Below are 23,702 nucleotides of genomic sequence, written 5' to 3'. Positions count from 1 at the left end.
GCTCTCTATTTCAACGTGCTAGTGAAATGGGACTAAAATCTAAGTTTTTGAAACGTTTTGCCTTGATTACGTAAATTAAGCAAATTATTGTTCACATGGAATTCATTAAATAGTAAATATCAGGTTGGAGTGAACAAGGACTCGCTTCGCGGCACCGAGTGAAATTAATAAGATTGGGAAACTACAACAAGAAATAACATATATAGAGTGCGGAAAATATTAGTGTTATGATTAACAGGCAGTATAGTTGTCATGATTATAACAAGTTCAGAAAACTGCATTTGTTTGAATGATATCAAATATGTGAAGAGAACGGGCTCGTGATTATTTCGCTGCAACAACAGGACCGACTGCGATAAAAAAATGTGTGAACTTTTCTTGCCAGACTTCTTGATATTTGCACAATTCGGACAGAAATAATATTCCTGACGAAATCACCGATGGAAATCTGCTGGTTTTGGCGAGTAAAAACTAACTTCTGGAAGGCGCTAAAAGTTCGGATAGAACTTTACGATGATTTTTAGTTTCTGTTCATGGCTAATTCGATTTTCATTGCGTCGTAAATCGCATACATCATTCGAGCCCACGGTGGTCTGCAAATAATTGAAAGCGAAATAAACCTTAGCGGAAATTGATGGTGTGAAAGAATTTCAAAACGGTTCCTAGTGAAAATGGGTTTTACTTCAATTTATGAAGAAGATGAAAGAGGAACGGTAGGAGAGTAGGAACGGTACATGCTTTGCAGCGGTTTTCGAATATTAGACACCACGTTCTTAAATAAATATAAGCGACAATTGTTATCAAAGCAACGATAATTTTCCAAAGCAACAATAGTTACTCTTCTCACTGTACAGTATTAAATTGCAAAAGACAAGCTTCTGAAAATTTGCTGTAAAATGGCGCTAATTTCATAAATATCCAAGTCTGATGTCCAGAAGTATATTCCTTTCAATCCATCGTTACAGGACGATTTGAAGTGAGCGATGTGGCCTCCGAATCAAAATCAATGAGTAATTTAATGCTGGTGGTTCATTAGTATATTGACGATCACTGGCGCGGAAACCTAAGACGACCGTCATCAGGTCGGCAGCACTGCAGCAAGGCTCGCTACTCTTTTAACGTTGACATTTCCAACAAAAGGCAACGTTTCAATTTGTGAACAAGAAGCTGGAAACGAAGCAGAAAAAACGTCTCAATCGTATCAAACTTTAACTCAATTTCAATGCGGTAACGAATTTGGGTTCCTTACAGTGAATCTAGGCAAGCGCAGTCACACAAAATGCGGCTCGTGTATAGCCAATGCTTGCGATCTGCCGCAAAATAGGCAAGCGCCAGCGAAAGCAATCGGTGCTCTGCATATTATTATATAGAAGGAGAGTTTCGCTATGGTGGCAGTAGTACCTTATTTCTCCGAGGCATATTAGAAGCAATTTCACCAAGATGGCGCATAATATATTTACTCTTGGGAACAAGGCACACAGTCTCTGTACACAGAGAATATCGCTGCTATTCCGCCTGCGGGATGCTTAACCAGAACTCACTGAAAGATAATTCTGTCTCTACAACTTATAACGCCGAACAGAGCGTGCTGGCAGTACTTTGGAATCTTATGAACAGAACCGTGCCAAGACGTATTGCAGAATCTCTTTACTAATTTTTTCGTGAGCAACTTACGTTATTTTTCTGACTTAGAGCACGTTTTAATGACTTAGATTTTGCAATATTTAATAAACTAGACCTTAAATTAGGGATAAATGTGTACGGTCTAATCGTAAATTTGTATAAATAAACGATATCATGTTAGAGAGCAGTTCAAAATTTGTCATTTTATAAATGACAATGATTTTGATATTAAATTAATTCACGGAGAAGAAATTCATTTTTGCACGATATTTCCAGACTGTAACCTAGCTGTTAAGCCAGAAGGAACTTATCGTTTCCAACCTTAACCAATTACGCCGACTTTGAAGGATCAAAAAATTGTCCAATGATGTTTACCTCTCCGTTCGCTAACGAGGTTCTTTGATCACATTTTATATGCCGCACATAGCTACGAAAAAAAAAATTAGGATCCTACAGTACGAAAATCCTAACATCTATAATTGTATGAATTAGCTAACGTAATACCTATATTCCAAGGATTCTTGCAAGCGATGGTTATTAGTAAATTATATACGCTTTTTCTGAATAGTTTACGTACTTAATTTGCCCTTAATAGTTCCGTTGTTTGGAAAAATTCAGACATACGAATAAAATTCCATGACTGCTAATGTGCCAGTGTTGTGTGAACAGTTGAGGTTAATCTATAAAAAATGAGTATCGCTTGATTGAATACGTTATATTCTTTAAGAAGCATGTTTGAACCATTTTATGGAACAAAATCCATTTCTGTGCAGAACTTCTTCATTCATTACAATTATTGTAGGGAAATATAAAAGGGCACCGAAATTCACACGGTGAAAAACTTGGAAGTCTAACGAACAACCAAATCCCATGGTATTAAATGATCTTTGCATCAAGACTCATAATGCAATAGATCCAATTTGTCAAGAACAAAAAAAAAACTCTTCCCGGTCCATCTCGTAGCAAACTCCAACAAGGCTCACAATTATTCAGCATTAATTATACTTCATTAATTCAATAAGGGAATCACTATGGACCGAGGTACTATAACTGCTATGGAATGAAAAAAAAATAAAAAAGAATTAAAATGTCAGAGTCAAACAATAAAACAAGTCTGGATAGTTTTATTTGACACGAAGAAAATTAAAACGAATTAGTCGTAACTAGGTGCTAAAAATTTGCGACTCACGGTCTATTATTACTCAAATCCCATTTTACAACTTACAAGAAATAAGGACGCCGCAAGACCTGAGAACGCCACTAGCATCGCTGCAGATTCGTACCTTTCACCCCTAGAATTTTCCAACGTTTATTTTTCGTTTACTGAGCCCATCTGACAGAGAATTTTTTTACGTGGTCTCTTTCAAGGAGCCACTGTGAGAATAAATCCCGGCAAAGTCAGTAATAAATCCTTCTGAGCCATTATCTAAAGCCAAGCATTGATCCAACTCTAGTTATCGGAGAGTTAACAAGATTAGGGTCCAGCGCAAACCCAAGTCTACGACAAATATCACTTCTCAACTTGGTCGACTCCCCAAGCCCAAATTTTTACCGCCCAACCAAGTAAATTCGTCAACATATTTCTGCGCTATTCTACGTTATACGCAGTTAACAACGGTTAACTGCAACTGAGGAATAAATTTAATGACGTTAAATGTGAATTATTTAAGTAAGAGGCGTGGCAGAATGAAGACACAAGAGGCTGGATGCCTTCAAAAGTCACATTGGAATTTGTTTTCACATTCGATACTCAGTCGGAACATCATTGAAATAATGAGTGGCATCGTTGTCATTAATGCGATAATATATCAGATGCCGTCGAGCTCCCCGCCAACAGAGCAAAGGCGACACACAAATGTTTAACAAAATTTTGCTAGATCGTAAGCAGAATTTACACGTGAATTTCCGTTTGTATTAATGCCTTGCAAATGTCGCTCTATGATAATTTGGACCATTACAAACTTTTTCTAACTATAATTTTTAATTAATGCTGACGCCCGGATGTGAAAATGATAAGCTGCTTTGCCTAAGGCAGCAAGAAGTAACTTAATTAACAACAGATAACTGGAGTCTACAAAATTTGACATGAGTGAATCCAACGTAAAATCTCGACGAGTTGGTAAACAGGAAGCTCCTATTTAATATCTATTTGACATTAAATTAAATAAGTTTATTAACCAAGTGCGGCTGTGACTCAACTTAAGTGGAGGATTATACGTAGAGCAAATATATATAGCGTATTTATGTTTGATGAATTAGCTAGAAATAAATAAAAAATACATGGACAAAATCATGAACCTGAAATGCGAGCATTTATTTAGAGACAATGACACTGCATTGCCTAGGCAATGTCACACAAATAAATTGAACAAATAAATAATTATGACGGAAGCCACTTTTTGTAGTGCGCTACCGGCAAGTGATTTGGAATCTAGGAAAAAATTAAATAAAAAGGTTTAATCATCTGTTAATGATGGGATGTTGGGAGTCTTGACAACATGATGGTATAATCCGGCCGTTGATCGATAAGGAAATGCTCTCGTGCATAGATAATACGGGTATAGACAGGCTGCTTTACAACGCAACAAAACCTCGAGTAGAATGAGCTTTAAAAATGACAAAACGATCCCGCGTTTTCGATCTTAACTGAACCGAAATAAAATTGAAAAGAGATGATTTTGAACGTGGCGAAATAAAGTGAAGTAAAATCGTCGTCACCAGAAAAGTCCGGATAGACTTTAAATTGAAGTTAAATCAAGTATACCAAAAATGTGATACAATAAAGAATAATAAATTGCTTGAAAAATTCATTACTTTCTATGGAGAAGCATTGGAATTTTTAAAACCTCCGCTCACTGGCACAAAGCGAAAACTTTCGAGCAGGACATATCTCTCAATTTAGCATAGAGATAAAATTCGATATTCCGGAACACGACGAAGAATGGAGCTTCTGCCTCCGAGCCCCCGGAAGGTCCCGTTTGAAATTCTGGAAACCTCTCGTTTGGTGAGTTAAAACTGGCGCATATTTTGGCCCACTATCGACGGTCCGATCGAGTACATTAGATCCATTCCCAAGCGTACCTTCTACTGCAGTTATTCTCACTCTACTGCACTCGCAAAATACTGCGCCCAAGTTTCCACAATATTCATGGAAGTTAGCATATGAAGGTGCAAACAAATACACGAATATCAAGTAAATAGTCATTGTTATGGCGAACGTATATCTTGTAAATGAGAAATGTTCCTAGAAAGTTACTTATGATGATAACGATAATTCTATTCGAATATCGAACAAGAGGGAGCCGTGATTCACAAAGCGATATTTTACCCGTATATGAAAATTAATAATTAATTCCAAAAAATATTATAGGGAAAATTTTAAATGGGCCTGAGGAAAGTTGCACTAAATTAAACTTACGTATAATAATTGATGTTTATTAAAAAGTCTGAGGTGATAAATCGAATTAATTGGAACTAATGAGCCAGTCAAGCAGTTAACCGAAATAAATATTCCCTACAGAATATATGACTTGGGATATAATAAAAGATTAAGCAAAGTACTTAGTCAAAATTACGAGATAATAGAATAAAACATCTTACTGCATGGGGAACAACTGTTGAATATATATTCTGTTAAATATTCCAAAATACTAGTGAATTTTAGGAATATTGAATATTCTCAAGTTAAAAAATTATTTATTGCCAAAATTAATGGCGCTCAAACCCACAGGCTAGACAAACCAAAATAGCGGTATCCAAAATAAGAAATATTTTGAGCTAAACCTGTCAATGAATTAAATAATGTTGAAGTATGGTTTCAAATCAACCTCATGCAAATCATAAATGAAATTACAAGTCATCGATTTGTTCTTGCAGCGCGAGAAAAACATTTGTAATTTTTTCAATAAAACCATGTAAATTCCAGAAGATCACAATGAAGGGAGATCAGGTCTGTACACCGTGACCACCATGTGTGTTGCTATACGGCTGAGTCGTTAAATATTTTATCCAATGAATACCGATACAAATTTGAGGTGAAGATGACGCAATTAAGGTTGCGAGGCCTTAAAGCTTGAAGCAATTATGGGCGCGGCCGTACCAGCGAGGCAGACTTCACAAAGACCTGCCTCTTGAATTATGTATCAGCGGTGCATACTTAACGGGCTGTGAGGTAAACATGACACTTCTCTTGTGCCAATACCTGCTGATGTATGCCTATCGTACCATTTGTTGTGAAAAGCATAGGGGACAATAACATCTTCTGCACATGTTTTGAACCGTGAATATTTAAAAGAACGGCCTATCTCTTATTCCAATGTCCGCTGATGCATGCCTCACGTAGTATTTGTTGTGAAAAGCATAGAGAAAATGAAATATTCTGCACATGGTTTGAACCTTCATGATACCTGGTGATATATGTTATACTGAACTATTTGTTGTGAACAGAACTGATGAAAGTTTATATCTTCCACTCTCATATGCCACAGGTAGGCTGATCATCTTAAGCACTATCCGATCAAGAATCGAAGAAGCATAGAAAATTGATAATTTCTTCCATTTAATGAAAATAGGTTTCCGGATAATACTGTGGTTGGCTAAACTTACATCAACGTCTTTTTTTTCATTCTGAAGATAATTAATCAATTGCACGTACAGCAGGAATATACAACGTAAAAATCTCACCTTAAAATCCGAGTCGTTTCCGTTGCTGCTGTGATCACCGATTTGCAACGAGACCGTTTTTTCAGGGAGGCCTCCGTTACTTTTGGCGGCTGTGGAGAAGAAAATAATTTATTACATTTATGAATTCATTGCTCGACACAATTTCTATTTTATCAGTGCATGAGGTTAATATTCATACTGCTGAAGATTATACATCGATAACCGAATTAAAAATTAAACTCTTGTAAATCATACATTCTCGTTCTTTGAAATTACAGGGAGGAATCGACAATTAGGGATACATGAGATTGGAATTTTCTCTCTATAGCTTGGCATTTTTGTGTACGAAGTTTGGATTACACTGCACGTCTTGTAAAATCGGATGAAAAATGAGGGACGCATTCTACAAACAAGGCAGCTTCACGACGAAAACAAATGGGAGTCATATGAGAGAGCTCAGCCCATGACATCGAGCGGCATAAACCAGCTTTGCTTGCGACTTGGCAACAAAGAATTAGTTTAAAATTGTAGCGTATTAATTATGGGTGAAGTTGAACGCTAGGGAGGCGCAACTCGCATGGATTAATGCGGCAAGTTCGGTCATTACGCAAAACTGGAGTTACCCTGGTGACAAGTGCTTCTGTACGACGAACTCAGCCGAGGGTCTCATAACAGCTAAGTCGTACGTGGGTGGCACGGCTTTCGCATCGTTAAAACATTCGTAACAGCATTAAATAGCAAAACCCACACTACATCGTAAGTTAAAATATATTTAACAGCCTGTAATCGAGAACGCTCCACATGCAGCATCGTGATTAAAATTAATACCTATACGATTGAAAATTACTTTTTAAAGACAAAACTTCTAAAGAGGCCAGTGTCTCCGATGTTACACATGTCAAATTAATTTCTTATTTTATTTTGAATATAAAAATATTTGTTACATTTTTTATTTTAAAATTTTTTTGTTTTTAAAATTATTTATTTTGTCAATTGATTCAAGCATTGTCTTCGACATTACGCAAGTGAGCAAAATTTCAGATCGATTGGGCATGTAGAAGTGCGTTAAATATCGATCATAAGATTTGTAGCAGACAAACAAACAAAAAGAAGTGAAGTTAAAAATAATAATATGTGTTTAAAAATTACTTGTTAAAGACAAGACTCCTTAATTATCCAGTGTCTTTGATGTTACACATGTACAATGAATTAAATTTGTATTTTTTTTTAAATTTTTTTAATGATTAAAAATTTAGTAAATTTTTAAAATTATTTATTCTGTCAACTGATGCATTGTCTCTAACTTTATTCATGCATTGTCTCTAACTTTATGCAAGTGTGCCAAATTTCAGATCGATTGGACAGGTAGAAGTGTGTCAAATATGGATTATAGGATTTGTGGCAGATAAAATTATTTTTACATTTTTTGTAATATTAAACAAAAATTGCATAATTTTTAAAATTATTTTTTCTGTTAATTGATTCATGCATTGTCTCCAGCTTTACACAAGTGTGCAAAATTTCAGATCGATTGGACAGGTAGAAGTGTGCTAAATATCGATTATAAGATTTGTAGCAGACAAACAAACAAACAACAAGAAGTGAAGTTAAAGAGAAGTGTTGGTAAAAACATCTCTAACAGTCATCCCTCAAAATCGAGAAAGTCACACAACATCGTGATTTGAAAAAAATCTTTTCCTTCCAAGACTTGGAAACGCCACACTGCACGCCTTTTGCTGAGCACCTGGACCATTTTAATCACATGTGTTATCGAAAAATATGACATTCAAAGTTTTGTAAGTATTAATTTTTTGAAAGTTATGTTGATATTGTTTTGGATCACTTGTCCCGCCCGAACATACCTACAAAAATACTAACTTTGATGCAGTTTTTACCCTCTTGATGTGTGCATGTGCATATAAAAAACGTCTTTTGTTTTGCCCTTTTTCTCAAGCAATGGCTGTTTCAATAAAAAAATAAGCAGCGTTCTACTTTTACTTTCGATAAAATTTGCCACAGCTGATAAAAAACAACGAAACTTTAAATTTATGAACTCCATAGAAATGAGGTTCGAATAAGATACTATAATCAAGTATTTTTATGGTGAAGTTAGAACAATGTGCATATTATTATTTGACAAACAAAACTTTACCCTTGAAGTAAGAACAAGAGTTTTAGGGTATAAGTTTGATACGACGTCACGTGGAGTGCGTCGTGAACAGACGTCACGTGAAGTGCGTCGAGCACAGACGTCACGTGGAGTGCGTCGAGCACAAACGTCACGTGGAGTGCGTCGAGCACAGACGTCACGTGGAGTGCGTCGAGCACAGACGTCACGTGGAGTTCGTCGAGCACAAACGTCACGTGGAGTGCGTCGAGCACAAACGTCACGTGGAGTGTGTCGAGCACAGACGTAAAGTGGAGTGCGTCGAGCACCCAGTGTTCGCGCGCAGGGTGTGCGAGGCGCCTAAACTAAGCGGGCGAAGTATGCACAAAGTATACTTATAGAAGCGCCAATGGAGTCTGCTGAAGCACGTGACAAGCAAGTAAAAGCGCCAACAAAGACTTGGGGCGCAGCTTAAGTATACGCTCAGTGGAATTTAAAACGCTCTGAATACAAGACCAAGCAGCCAGGCCGGTCTTTTCAGGCCGTGCCGATGCATCTTTTTTGAAGGGCCGGTTTTTCCTCGAATTTGTAAAGGCTGAACATCAGTTTTGAAGTTATAAATGCGAGATGATGCACAGTTTTTAAACCAGGTATCCTTGCCAAATAAAGAATAAATGGTAAACATTACATGAATCGAAGATATCTTTGAACAGTTTTGATAAGGAAATTTTTAAACTACTCAAATTATACAAAATTATTGTAAAATACCGTTCTGTTTAGCCGCCGATGCTCGTCCGTAGATTATGATGCCGATGGCGATGGCCATGATGAACACGATGCCGAGCACCGCACCGCCGATTATCAGGAGAATCGGCATTCCTTCTGTTGATAAAAATAGTTGATGTTGAGTAAAAATTAAGAATATTACACAACATTTACGATGAGGACGAATTCAGTAAATTAGTGCAGGGAGAAGAGAAAGGTTGAAATGGCTGCATAGTTTACTGATCTCATAACAAATAATAATCATGTTATTTCGTTAGAATAATGAGCGAAAAAACTACTTTTATTCGACGAAACGATATAAAATGAGTACGGAACGCACACATACAACTGATAAAAATGTATGACTCAATTCTAATCAAAATATTTCATATAACTTTGCCAAAACATTATGGTGGAAGCGGCTCAAATATGAAATGATATTTCAATGATCAAAACAACGTTAGACCAATAATTTTGACTCCAAAAAATCAAAGAAATATCTTCATCGAGCATAAAACTTCGAGATTCAAGCTTGGTTATATAATAGATCGAAAGTGATGCATGAGAATATTCAAAGGCTTGTGTCCCGAGTGGAAACAGACGAAAGGGGCTATGCTAATGAAATCGTCAGAAGTGATGAACATCTCGTGAATGATGAAAGCCTAAACTCACTTCTTTTGTCGAGCACAATTTCGATAGTGCCGGAGCCGAAGGCGTTCTGAACTGAACAGTTGTAGGTTCCGAAGTCCTCGGCCTTGGCGTTGCGGATGATGAGCGAATGCCGGAGACCGAGCGCTGTGACCTCTTCCAGCTCCTCGTATCGGCCAGGCACTGAACAACACAATATAATATCGTTAGGTATGTTTACGATTCTAATTATTAGAATCTTTATTATTATTATATTATTATTATATTATCAAGGACTACTACACACAGGACATGCATAGCCTATGTCCAGCCTCTGCTAGCAGAGGCTGGACATAGGCTATGCATGTCCTGTGTGTAGTAGTCCTTGTATATTATATATAATATATTATTATAGTATATTATTATTATTATTATATTATTAGAATTTATTAGAATGTAATACATTTACTTTCAAGGCGGGATAATCAAAGTTTGGAAGCAATCATGATGAGTAATACCTGAGTGATTTTGGTCAAAATTAGACGTGCTTTCAATGTTGAAAAACTAGCAGTACTGGATTGGCAAACAAAATTTGTTTCAACACAATGAAAATGATAAAAAATTCATCTCCGGACTAATTTGTTTATAATAATGTGAAGAATTTAGTATTTGATAGATTCAATTTGTAAAAAGATCGAAGATAATTTGAAACTTCGTGGAAGCCATCTTATTTCGGGAAAGCCTACACGCAAAACAGTCTCATTTCATCGAATGCTCACTCAGAAGAAATCGAGATCTTCGACGAGATCACGAGAAGAAGCAGTCCAGTTTCTTCATTCACGTTTCGCTGAAGTCTTGCCATTTGAATCGGCCTCTAACTCTATGACTAAATTCAAACTTCAGAATACCAGTGAACTAATCTAACCAAGTTGGGGCTGGTTTTGCATCCATTGAGAGGGACAGAGCGTCAGGAACAGGCATTATTGCAGCTCATCTCAGCACCAGGGCAACTTCGGATGAAGCCTCGCAAGGCAGAAGGATTCATCGGCAATTCGAGAGCGCAAGGAGCGCCATGTTTGGGATACTTGCACACGAGCTTGTCCTAATCATCATTCGAATGCGTACTTGATTTAATTGCATAAATAAATTGGAGTTTGCAAACTAGGAGCTTTTTTACCTCCATTTGTTTAGATTGGTGTATATAAATGAAATGCTTAAGTGGTGGTAATTTTACATTACCTCCAGTTCTTACAGTTCCTCTATATTGATGTTGATATGAAAGTAAGTAATTCATCATGTATCGCTTCATCTTGTGCTCCCTCTATTCCAATTCGATAAATATGATGCTCTTCCTATGCACTTGCAATGATATACCTAAACTGTTATAAAAGATCACATTGCCACTAAAATGAAAAATGTTTGAAAAAATTGGTAATTTCTCGGCGGCACATCAAGAGATCGGAATTACTGCAAGTATATAGACAATATCTAATAATTATATAAATGGACTAAGCACGACAATACACATTCACTCACCGAGATCAACTTTGGAGCCGAACTTAGACCAGGAGACGGTAACGGAACGCGGAGACGCGGAGGTGACATAGCAGTCCACGGTGACAGTATCCCCTGTTGCCCCCCACTGCAGGGGTTCAGCTCGCACCCCCGGGGGACCCTGAGGGGGAACCAGACAAGAAAATGTTAATTTTAGACACTAAAGATTTGAAGCTGGTATTTTGCAGTTAGAAATAAAATAAAATTGTTAACTGGAAGAATTATTCTTCAAAAGTCATCAGTCATTCAACGAAAAAATTTGCAGTCACTAGCGGATTCTGAAATAACTAGTTCTATTCATACGGACAAAAACTGAACGTGAAAAATATTTTCTGACGAAAGCACGATTGAAATGGACGGTTTTCTTTTCAGTTGAAACAAAAGGTAGGGAATTTAAATAGAAATGCATCCATTGTTATTCAATTAAAGCAAAAGACGTTCAATAGGTGAAAATACAACAACAAAGAAAATTTATATTAAGATACAAATTTCCACTAAGTTATGCCTTGTTAGTAAACTCTGAAGAAAAGGTTTCAATGGAGAGCGTTTTTCACGGAAGTCAAAACACGGAGTCTCAGAAATGTTGCCGAGAAAATATGGCAGCTTCTCATCATTTATGGTTAACTTGGCCGTCGAATAATTAGACGAAGAATATTTTGGCAGCAGCCAGCCTCGAAGCATAAATTAATGAACTCCTAAGCCTCAAAAGCCCATTAAGAAGATGATTGAGCTGGAAACACGAGTAAAATGCTGCTATTAGTAACATTACTCAAATTTTATAATGGATACACAAATTTAAGATATTGTAAGATTTTTTGATTATTTCAAAAGTATATGAATGAAACATGTGATAAAATCCTGAATAAATAACAACTACCTTAGCTAGACTTTGATGAAGAAATATGTCTAAAAAAATTAGAAACGTCAGTGAGGGAACTCTTGCTTAAATAAATCGAGTGAAAACTTAAAAGCGAACATTCACGGACGAGTCTACACACGGAAACATGTTATCAGATTAATTAATGCACGTTTCGACTGACAATTCACTAGAATTTTTTTTGCGTTCATGTGAACTAATTGTGTATTAATGTGAAACATTATCTCAGAAAATATCAGTATTAAGGATGAACCATATAGGATACATAGTGGCACGTGAAAGAAATATGTTTAGTTTTCAGAAGGCATCATATTTTTTAGGATGAGCGTTATAGGAACATATAGTGACATGTTCCTGTGGACAAGGTTTACCTATTCACGGCTTGCTAGTCACGTTCGGTATTCATGATACGTTATAAGTTACGGCGAGGAACGCGTGTACTTTCAGCAAGAATGTTGCTGTTGTCTCGAGTGCTAATAACCTGGGCCCACCCAAGCCTCATGCTGCTTTTTACGACATGCTTGATGACCACGCGTCATGCTGCTTTCTTACGACATGCATGATAATCATGCGTCATGCTGATTTTTTACGACATGCTCGCCGTACTGCTTTATACGATGAAATACTGAAAAAATTGCTTTCTTGTGCTCTTTTGTTTTCAGTGGATACAGCAATAATGGGGAAAACATGCAAGTATATATTAAAGAGCGTAGAGATTAATTCACCAGAATTAATGGAGTCATTTTCTGAATCGAGAAATAGCAAGCAAGAATAAAGTAAAAGTAGGGCTTTGATTCCGAGGAAAATCAATAACAAGTTTAGAATTTTTCGTGTGTCTTAATTAATTAACGACATCATTAAAAAAATATCCATGAACTAAAATTTATTAAAATTTAATGTTTCCTACGCGCAAAGAATCACAGATTTACGAAACCCAAATATTAAGAATTTCCTTCCTACCTTCAAGAAAAGGCCAACGGTTCCTGATATTTCTGGGAAGCCTTCAACTTTAGCGATGCAGAGATAATTGCCGATGGTCTCTGCAGAAGCTTCCAGCCTGAGAGCAGCACCTCGGCCAGCGACTGTCTGCTTCTGCTGCCCTACCCAAACGATCGTTGCTTCGGGGTTCGAATCCACCTGACACATCGAAAATATTTAGAAAAATAGGCACGACTTGGTTAACAATCTAGTCATAGCGACATTTACACAACTGAATAATACAGTTTTGCTATCACATATACAAATCCTAGGGTTAAGAAAGAATGGAGGATACGTATAGAATTTTTTCGTGCGTACCGATGGAGGATAAGCACGAAAATGTTTTTTTTTTTAAAGTTGCCATGTTGAAAAGTATCAAATAATTACCTCTTAATAAAAATTTGGCATTTTTACTGCACGTAAAAAAATGTGTAACTCTACCATAAATTCGAAATTTTCAATAGCTTTAAGTTTTCTTACCTGGTCAATAAAAGTGTTACTTCGGAAAAAAATTTTAGTTTACAATCATTTAATTCCTACAATGGTTTCTATAGGCGACGGGTTCGTGCCACTGGGATACCAATCCTCATGTCAATCGCAAATATTTAAGGTATGATATTTACCTACGTTTCATTCAAACTAGATCGCGTAACACATTCAGACAACACGATATAAACACAACATTAACATTTGTAATGAAAAATATTTCAAAATACATTGCGAATCCTGATCGCAGATTAAAGTTTTGAGTTTCATTGGCAAAGTTGAAGAAGGAATTAGTTTATAACGGAAATTTTCCGTGTACCTCGCAGTTCAGTGTCACGTTTTCTCCGAGATCCGCAAAAGCATCTTCTGGGTCGCTGACAAAGCTCGGGCCGTCTGCAAAAAATAAAAAGATTGGAAATTATTTAAAATATACATATTTACAATGGAAGTAGCATATATCTATGTGATCTTTCATTGATCAATAGAAAAATCTTGATCAGCTGTGGCGTATTGTCATTTAAACATTGTCATTTATCAGAATGTATTTTGTCATTGAAACAATCTCTAAAAGCTTATATTTATAATCTAAAATGACGCAGAACCTTATTTTAAAAAAACGATGGCTTTATATTTCCGGAAAAAAATTAAAAATTTTCGTTTAGAAAGCCTCTAGTTCAATCAAAGCAAAATTCTGCAACGCATTGGAAGTGAAGCAAAAAAATCCTGCAAAATGTTTTGCACTCAATCTCAGCCGAAGTCAAAAAAGCTCGCACCGCCAGAAATTAAAATTGCAGTTCCCGTGAGCTCATTACTCGATGATCCATTTGCCGAGGATTTTTTACGCTGAGACAAAGCTCGGGCGGCAGCACGCAAAAGTCAAAGTAATTCGGGATAACCAGGCAGGCAAATGAGCAGCATTCATACGTCATTCACAACACGGCAACGAGAGGAATCATAACAGCCAAATCTGAGTAATTGGATTCTTTAGTGATTTTCAGAACGAATGCATTTATGATATTGCAGAATGCATTCGAAAACAAAAGATTATTTACTTGCCGCTGTTCTTTACCTTACTACAACATCGCTAAAAAATAGCAAACACAGTGAAATTTCTGGCTTCTCAGCTTCCTATTGACATATCCCATAATTTAAAAACAAGAACATCTTCGAATTAGTCAATGCTGGATAATCAGATAAAATTATATATTGTTTTTATGTTATGATTTTGCGCAGACATCGAAGTTAATTAAATATTGGTTTAAAATACCGTAGACTTCTGTGAAAATATAGAAAGATAATTTAGTTCGACATGCCAATCATGCAACAGTGTGAAATGCGTGGGAATTCGCAAACACTTATTCATAAGATCATTCGTTTGATATTGTGAATCATAGAACTGATGAGAGCAAAAAATAATGTAAAATGGTTTAAATTGACGAAGCTTCCAATCGATAAAGCAGTGATATTTAATTGTTGTATAACTGGCAGGAATTATTAAGAAACACAAAGTATTTGCAGCATTCTTATAGAAAAAAAAATTTGATGTTGCATGAGCCCTGACTATATAGAGAAAAAAATTCTAATTTTCCGCACACAATCCATCATATGAGAACACCATAAATGAAGCTTCAGTGACAGAGAGCAATAATTTTGATTAACGGCGGTTTGCGCAGCAATAATTTGTACCAAAAACCAATTCCTCGAACAATAACAAAGAGAAGACGACATTAGCACCTTTACGTCACAGCAAGAGCAGGAATTATCAGGTTTCACAGGTTGCTGGCACCGAGAATCTATCAGTAGCCACGGGCAAAGGAAAAGAATGGACGTATAAAAAAGTCAATGCGATATGGTACATTAAAATTTAACGTACGTGGATTGGCTATCTGTGAAATATAACGTAAATGGTAAGCTTTCATTAGTTGATTCATAAGCTCCTTTCATTAATTGGTCATGAAATATTTAATTCTACGTATGACACAAAAAATCTCGTAGCAAGAGTGAAAAATGCAATCAAAGTGAAAAAAACGTACTCAACAATATAGAAATTAATTCTTTCTAAAAGGATTGGGGTTCGTGGAGCAAAATATACAAATTTGACAGCACATAACACCAAATGAAAAAAGAAGCAAAATCACAATAAAGGTAAAAGAGTCCACGCCTATTTAAGTCATAAAAATATTCCTATAGAAACCAAATTTCCTTCGATTCCGAACCAGTCGGATAAAAAAACTTCTAAAGAAGCAAATGGTCAGGAGATAACAAACATCAAGCGATAGAAAATATTTGATATCCGCTAGCGCAATACCAAGCAAAATGAAGCACTGCGACGACACTAGGAGGTGCAAGGTTGAGCGATGCACCGCAGTGGCGTCCATCTGTTATTTGGCTTATGAAGACAGCGGCGCTTAGTCTCTGCCGCGATGCGAGCTCCGCGATTCTCTTCCACGGTGCCCCAATAAACTCTCTGGGATCGTCAACTCAGGAGTCGAGCAGCGCACTCGTTTCTAGTTGATTTTTTTCTTCAATTTCAGTAATGGTAAAAATTTTCCGTTTGTTTTTAATATGTGTAGCTTTGATATGGTCTGCACTAAGTTCTTACGTGAGAACTGTGAATGATAATTAAAAAAAGAATTTCCTTCGGTTACAAGAGGGTAGAAAATATAAACCAAGTACAAAAAAAACAATTCAACTTGCAACAAAAACGAAGGAAATAGTTTAATCAAATAATCTTTTCCACCGCGACTAACCAAACTTTTACAGGACTACACGCACGCCAAAAGTGCAACAATATGACGACAAAGCTTGGTGACACAAAACAAGCATCGGATCAACACCAACACGTAGCACAGAATGAAATACAAATATACCATGGAACAAATTCGCGGAATTCATCAGCTGCATCGAATGCGTTTGGATCAAACGTCCCCGAGGAATTTGATGCAGGCAACGGGTTCAATTCACCACTTCCGATGGTTCTTTTCCAGACACACTTCTTGCTGTAGGGAGTTGCAGCAATCGATTCAATATTTACAAGAAGCATCAACAACACCAATCATCTTGTCGATAGTGGAGATATTTGCTCGGCAAACATCACAAGATATTCCCGCTTATCTGCTCAATGTGCGCCGAACGCCTGACAAGGAAGCTGACGGCAGCCATCAGAATGCATTGTGACGCGGATAGAACATATTTCTTTACAGGAACATACTTTCGTGACATTGCTGTTGAAGCAAGTGAATTTGCTGCATGGTGAGGTGAATAAAAATACCGAAAGTATTTGCAAAATACTTGATTTACAGAAAAAATTGCTAGCCTACGAGTTATTCCTCGTAAGAATCTTAGCGCTAAACATGTAGAATGAATTTAAATTTCAAATCAATACTCAATCAAAAATGTGGGAAAGTGAAACCTTCTTAATGATTTTATTGCATCTGGAACCAGTTACCAAATGCCAGTACAGGAGTTGAACAAAGTGAGGAAACACAAAATGAATAATAAATGTCCAAAGACATGGCAAGAAAACACTACATTTTTTGTTCATAAACATTTCAAACTGTAGTCATCATCTCTGGAAAAAAATACGCCGGGCAGGTCTCGCATAACGCTCTGCATTTCAGTTGAGAGAATTTCGAAGCAAACATCTAGAGGAAGTGATTTGTCGGCAACCACTCGGCGCGTCCGGTAATTTTGAATACAAGTCGGGCGCCATTTGGTGGCTTCTCCTTGGCCGGATTCAGGAGGCGCGCTTACGCCTGCCTTGGATCAGCAGCTCTCCAATTTGTCGAAAGGCACTTCCGTCGTCCAACGGTCCCGCTGGCTGAAATTTCATTTGGGCTCGTGATGTCTTCATTGCATGATCCCATTGATTTTTCTCCACTACCTTCATTGGTATGCTGTTTTTTCGCAGAGCGGAAACTTTGCAAAATTTTCTGAGCCGCATTTTTGGAGGTATTTGCATGTTGCTGTCTAGTTATTTGACTTAAAAAAATATTTTCTCATTTCTCAACAAAAACATGTGTCAAGTAATGGATTTCATGAGACAAGGGGAACAATATGACTGCAATGTTTCTAAAAAATGGGATCCCTTATAATAATATAAATTGAAAGACACGTCTAACTCTTTCTAGCAATTTAAAATTCATATACTACTTTCAAAACTTAAAGGCTGTTTGTGGAAATATTTTATGAAGAACGGAAAACATTTATGAAATGAAACCGTTTGTTTGTAGTTATCTTCAAAGCGTACCATCAAAAATAGAAATAAATGTGTGGGTTCAAAGGCATGTCAATAATTAAAAAATTAAATGGATGTAAATTTATCATGGTCTGTTAAACTCCAGCAAAAGTTTTTAACACAAGCCTAAAGACTATTTTCTGAATATTCAAGATTAAACAAAAAGGTTCGATGATTTTAAACTTTCCGCTTTAGAAGCCTAATGCCAAATAGGCAAAAAGAGTCGAGGTAAAAAGCTTTATGGTTTGTTGAACTCCAACCTTAAGCAGAGGCAACGCCGAATACATCCGTACCATCAATCCCGAAGCCAAGGAAACCGCCGAATACATAGTAGCTGTGAGAGTTCGTATCGACAACGAAGAGGCCTCTGTGGCGAGTTTAAATAATAGAATAGTGTTACACAGCAACTTGATTTTTTTAGCTGGAAGTTCAAAGTGGTACGACTTTCTCGCTCTTTTAGCGACCAGAGTTTCAAGCACGGTGAGCTCAACAGATGTGAATGCAAGTGCAGCAGTAAATAAATAAATAAAGGTTTTTATACTGTGTTTATTATTTGTTCAGGGTTAAACATCATTTTAGTAGACCTAACGACAGTAGAAATTTCCACAACGTCATCCAAGTAACTGCTACCTGTACTTCTTGCCATCGGTTGGGGTTGATATATCAGCGCCCGACTTGAGGACACAACGGCATCAGGATTGTTGTAACAGCAACGACATCCCAGATGTTGTTACCTATCAGCATCATCGGGGTCCTTGACACAGGAGCAATTTCAGGATTGTTTTCGCCTCGGTGGCATCGAATTTGTTGCCACTGCGGCATCGCAGCTTTCATTGCCACGGCAGCATTGAAGTTGTTGCCAGAGCGGCATCAAAGTTTTTGTTGCCTCAGCAGCATCAAAGTTTTTGTTGCCACAGCGGCGTCGAAGCTTTCGTTACCACAGCAGCATCGAAGTTGTTGCCAGAGCGGCATCGAATTTTTTTCTAGCTACAGCGGGATGGAAGTAGTTTTTGCCGCGGCGGCATCGAAGTTGTTGTTGCCATAGCGGCTTAGAAGTAGTTTTTGCCACTGCGGCTTCGAAGTAGTTTTTGCCACTGCGGCATCGAATTTGTTGTTGCCACTGCGGCATCGAATTTGTTGTTGCCACTGCGGCATCGAAGTTGTTGTTGCCACTGCGCCATCGAAGTAGTTTTTGCCACTGCGGCATCGACTGCGGCATCGAATTTGTTGTTGCCACTGCGGCATCGAAGTAGTTTTTGCCACTGCGGCATCGAAGTTGTTTTTGCCACTGCGGCATCGAATTTGTTGTTGCAACTGCAGCATCGAAATTGTTGTTGCCACTGCGCCATCGAAGTTGTTGTTGCCACTGCGGCTTCGAAATTGTTTTTGCCACAGCGACATCGAAGTTGTTGTTGCCATTGCGGCATCGAAATTGTTTTTGACACAGGGGCATCGAAGTTGTTGTTGCAACTGCAGCATCGAAATTGTTGTTGCCACTGCGGCATCGAAGTTGTTGTTGCCACTGCGGCATCGAAATTGTTTTTGCCACAACGACATCGAAGTTGTTGTTGCAACTGCAGCATCGAAATTGTTGTTGCCACTGCGGCATCGAAATTGTTGTTGCCACAGCGGCTCTATGATTTTGGTTTCCCTGACCAAATCTTTTTTATGCAAATGCAGAGTCGCCATAATTCAGGCGCCCAAAAAGCAAATGCAAATACCCGCTCCAGGGAATTCCTTATCTCAAATGAAATGGCAGTTAACTGACATAATTTATGTATTTCATAATCAGAATGCAAATAATTCACTTCAATTAACCTCACTTAGTGCTCCTAATTTGAGTCGCTTTATTTCTAGCTGAGAAGAATTCACGCTTGGAAATAATCATCTATGATAAACGTTTAATAGATCCGTGGAATATTTTTTTAGAAGGAGGACAGTCCAATTAATACATGTTTTTGATATTAATATATCTTTGTTTTTGATGCATTCGGTGTGAACCCGAAATCATTTGGGGAGCAATTTATTCGCAGTTGAATTAACCAAAAAAATCCGTTTACGATCGTGATTAAACGATATAGTTTTTCTGCAATATATTTAAAGAAAATTAGTATTAGCTGGATACTATAGAAACTAAAAGGCGGAATGGAGAGAGATCAATAGTGCATGAAAAGAAGAAATGAACACGGTAATACAAATAAAAGAAATGAATTAATTGATACAACATAGCCTCGCAAGCCGAGGAAAATGAAATACTTTCATATGAAACCAAGTCAAAAAAGTTAAAAAAATAAGGCTAATATACGAGCACACAGAAGCATTAGAAAATATTTGCACTGCAGCTAAGAGACTTTCGCAGTTACCGTTGTTGGTTCCCCGGGCACAGCGAGCAGCGAACAATCGAAGCCGATCGTTGAGGCGAAGTCTGGCCTGATAATTTGCACGGATCTTTTGTTTTGACGCATTGATCATCGATGAGGCACGGCAGCAAAACCTTCAAATTTCGTGCAGTGCCAAACTAATGTCGGTCACTTGGAGTGGCACGAAAGTGAGGCAAGTGATAGAGGGAGTGCACGATTGTTGAGCAACTTGGCCAATATTATAGCGTGATATCCGCCAGGCATTGAAGTAAGTTGCCAAAACACGGGATATTAGAGAAAGTTTCTGTCGGTCCCTAGGCTTAGGGTATCGATTATTGTATAAAACATACACCACACTATTGGAGACCATTGCCGCTCACTAGCTTAGTCTGCGAATGAGCTTCCCATGAATGACTTACTCGCGATCTAAACGTCAAAAAATTAGGACATAAACCAAAGAAAGTTTCATAAATTCCCTTAATTAGCAATAAAAAACTCGTATAGACTGTCAACAACTGTGGAAAGTCGCCGTTAAGGTCAAATGAATGGGATGGCTACTTTTGCACTCTATTGATTCGCTATGTCAAAGGCAAACACAAAAACGTAATCACCTAACTGTGAGTCATAAAAGCCCTATTTATAAATCAATCATGGGAAATACATATAAACTACAACGAATTATTAACCTTTTAAACTTGGTCAAGTTACGGTCAATGATTATTAGGGAATTTTTATAGAGGGAAATTATGAAATGAAAAATCATCAAACAAATTTTCGAATAAGAATTAATCCACTAACATAAGTCACAAAAAATGACTTGATAAATAACAGACTTGAATATCAAGTTTTAGCCGATAACGGTCTTAATTATTAAGGCTAATATGCGAGTCGTTATGCCAGAAATCTAGCGTTTACTGAGCGCCTGCATAAGGTAAGGTGAAGCCTTCCTCTGATAGTCGAAAACTCAAGGAATATCAGAGAGGGAGATGAGCCAAGCTAAAGACGAAAATGTTGCCCACACATGAAGTTGGTGTGAAAAGTTCATGTGAATTATGAAGATCTAAAAATTCAAGAGTTATTTTCTTACGCTTTGAAATGTATCAATTATACAGTAAGCACGAGAGCAAACGTGTTAATGCAACCAAATAGTAATTTAGATTTAGACCTTTCATCAATTTAACGAAGCAAATTATCGACAATCAACGTTGGATTACGGTATGCCGATACTTTTTCTCCTTTAGTTCGATCGATGTTGCCATGTCCACTCAAATAGATCGGAATGATGCAGGAAATTCGTATTAATTTTGTTTGCTCAATATAACTAATCAAACAACCGTCAAGTTTCATGAGGTACATTATTACAGTTTCATAAATGTGCTAGAAATAAAAAAATGATATCTGCCAGGAGCAGCGCTAGCCAGTATGACGCGAGGCTGTCAAGGAAGTACACGAGAAGAATGCCAAGGTGGCTGAGGTATCTCATGAAAACAGCATCCTAGAGAGCAAGGTTTGCTCAAGGTAAGTGCTTTAATAGGCTATCTTTAGTGATTACCAACATAAAATGGGGATCTGTAGCGTAAAAGAGCAAGATTGTTGGGAGCTCGCCAGCCCTTACGGTAGTTATGGATGGTTATGGACAATCTCTGGTCAGGAGATATTGAGTTATTGTAGGACGAGCAGCCTAGCACACAAATCAGTCCAGACTGTCCGTCCAAAATAAGATTGGTGAGATCCATCAAATGTTTTATAAAAGACTAAAAAACCTTTATTGCTCTCTAACTTGATAAAATTTATAGGCCAATATTAAATTACGAAAAGAAAAGAAAAAATTACTGTCATGCATCTCTTTTGCATTCGAACGTGTCCCTGAATGATCGGTCTCAAGTCTTCATCAATCTATTATGAATTAAATGGATCGTTCAGCTGACATCAAATTTTATTTCCAAGCAATAATAAAAGAAAAGATTGCAGTAGGCGCAGGTTTCTCTAGACGGGACTACTCGTTTAATGATCCACTTAGAAACAATATAAAGTCCCTCGGGAGAGCAGTAATTGGATATGCGTGAAACGATTCTATCTGAGGCTCAGGTTCAAATTCAATTATGCAAAACGACTGGAAATCCTCCTGTATTCAGAATGACGGCGAAATTTTAATCCTCGTTTGTTTTTTTCGACACGCGTGTGGTGCGTAAAGTCTAACGGGAAACTTCGTCCTATCAACAAACACGCGCGCAATGGCACCGCGTGTGAGGGCATTAACCAAAAATTTCGTCTGGTCCGCGCACGACCCAATCTTATGGTACATATGACTATTAATCCCAGGGCATTTTTCATCGTAATCATTTTCTCAATTATTAAACATACACATCAAATTAATTACTGTTTAATAATGTAATTAATTGATTAATTACTCCCTCTGAAATTCCTGGCGTACAATGACTTTCATTAGCATAAACGAGGCATTGGCTCGTCAATTTCCTTAAATGAAACTGGCACAAACATTTCCGTCATGATCGCTGCTGGAAAATGTAGGATTGGGAGTAAGGATCTTAGCAATTTTATTTCATTTTGTTCGTCGAGAAATAAGAACAAAGTAATCGATTTAATCCCGTGAAAGATTCCCATTAAGCTTTGGAAGAATATATATAATATACAAACACATTATAGATTACAAGATTGCGTACCTGATTACACAATTCTGAAGCTTGCTTGTTCAAGCTGCAAGCAAGATTTGAAAAAACTCATTTGTTTATTTTACAATTGGAAGCTTATGTAAATATGGAATATAATTTTAAAAATTAAAAATATGTTAAAAAAAATAGCCACCTCGTCAAGAAATTCCTGATGTGTCAGCGACCTCGAACACTAATTTATTCAACAATGAAGAGGGACGTTCAAAATTTATTTTGACAATTTCTATTCTAAACGCAAAAATTTCATGAGGCCCTATAGATAAAAACAAAGACAATCATCTTCGTGTGTGGTTTGCATTCGACCTGCGACGGTCAATAGACCAACCGTTGAATCCTAAGGATTAGCCTTGCCAGGCTGTTGCTGTCGCCGTCGGTCGTGATGAAAACTTAAGGAAGAGGTGGCTTTGGAGAAGCAAGATAGGCTGCTTGAGTCAACACCCACCCGGTAAACATGTTGACTCTGCAAATAGCACTGACTACGAAATGGCGGTGGGGCTCAGCAGGCGCTACAATTAAAACCCTGCTGACAATGGAAGCAATTTGCAGATACGCAGCGTTATTGCTGTGTCTGATGAATGCGGCCCTGCTATAATGATAATTTTTTACAGAATCGGTAAGTTCTAAAATCTTCGTAATCTTATTTCATGTCCACGACCTCAACGAATAAAATGTCAGTTCCAGGAAGATATCGATATTAATCAAAGGACGCGGTACTATGAGACTATAAATTGAA

At 37.3% G+C, this 23,702-nt stretch overlaps 1 protein-coding gene across 1 annotated transcript in view; it reads right to left on the bottom strand.

Moving 5' to 3' along the window:
• Positions 1 to 23,702, bottom strand: part of LOC108668897 (irregular chiasm C-roughest protein-like) — a 47,066-nt gene that overhangs the window by 3,519 nt on the left and 19,845 nt on the right. Inside the window, exons 6-11 of the mRNA XM_047880417.1 lie at positions 13,999 to 14,072; positions 13,176 to 13,352; positions 11,321 to 11,459; positions 9,830 to 9,988; positions 9,161 to 9,274; positions 6,307 to 6,395 (exon numbers count right to left, since the gene is read on the bottom strand). Coding sequence (XP_047736373.1) covers positions 6,307 to 6,395; positions 9,161 to 9,274; positions 9,830 to 9,988; positions 11,321 to 11,459; positions 13,176 to 13,352; positions 13,999 to 14,072 — 752 coding nt within the window. The remainder of the gene's footprint in view (positions 1 to 6,306; positions 6,396 to 9,160; positions 9,275 to 9,829; positions 9,989 to 11,320; positions 11,460 to 13,175; positions 13,353 to 13,998; positions 14,073 to 23,702) is intronic.

Source organism: Hyalella azteca, unplaced genomic scaffold (genome assembly GCF_000764305.2).
Source record: "Hyalella azteca isolate HAZT.00-mixed unplaced genomic scaffold, Hazt_2.0.2 contig5386, whole genome shotgun sequence".
Classification (NCBI taxonomy): Eukaryota; Metazoa; Arthropoda; class Malacostraca; order Amphipoda; family Hyalellidae; genus Hyalella; species Hyalella azteca.
The sequence above is the reverse complement of the archived record's forward strand: the minus strand, read 5'-3'. Positions and strand labels throughout refer to the sequence as shown.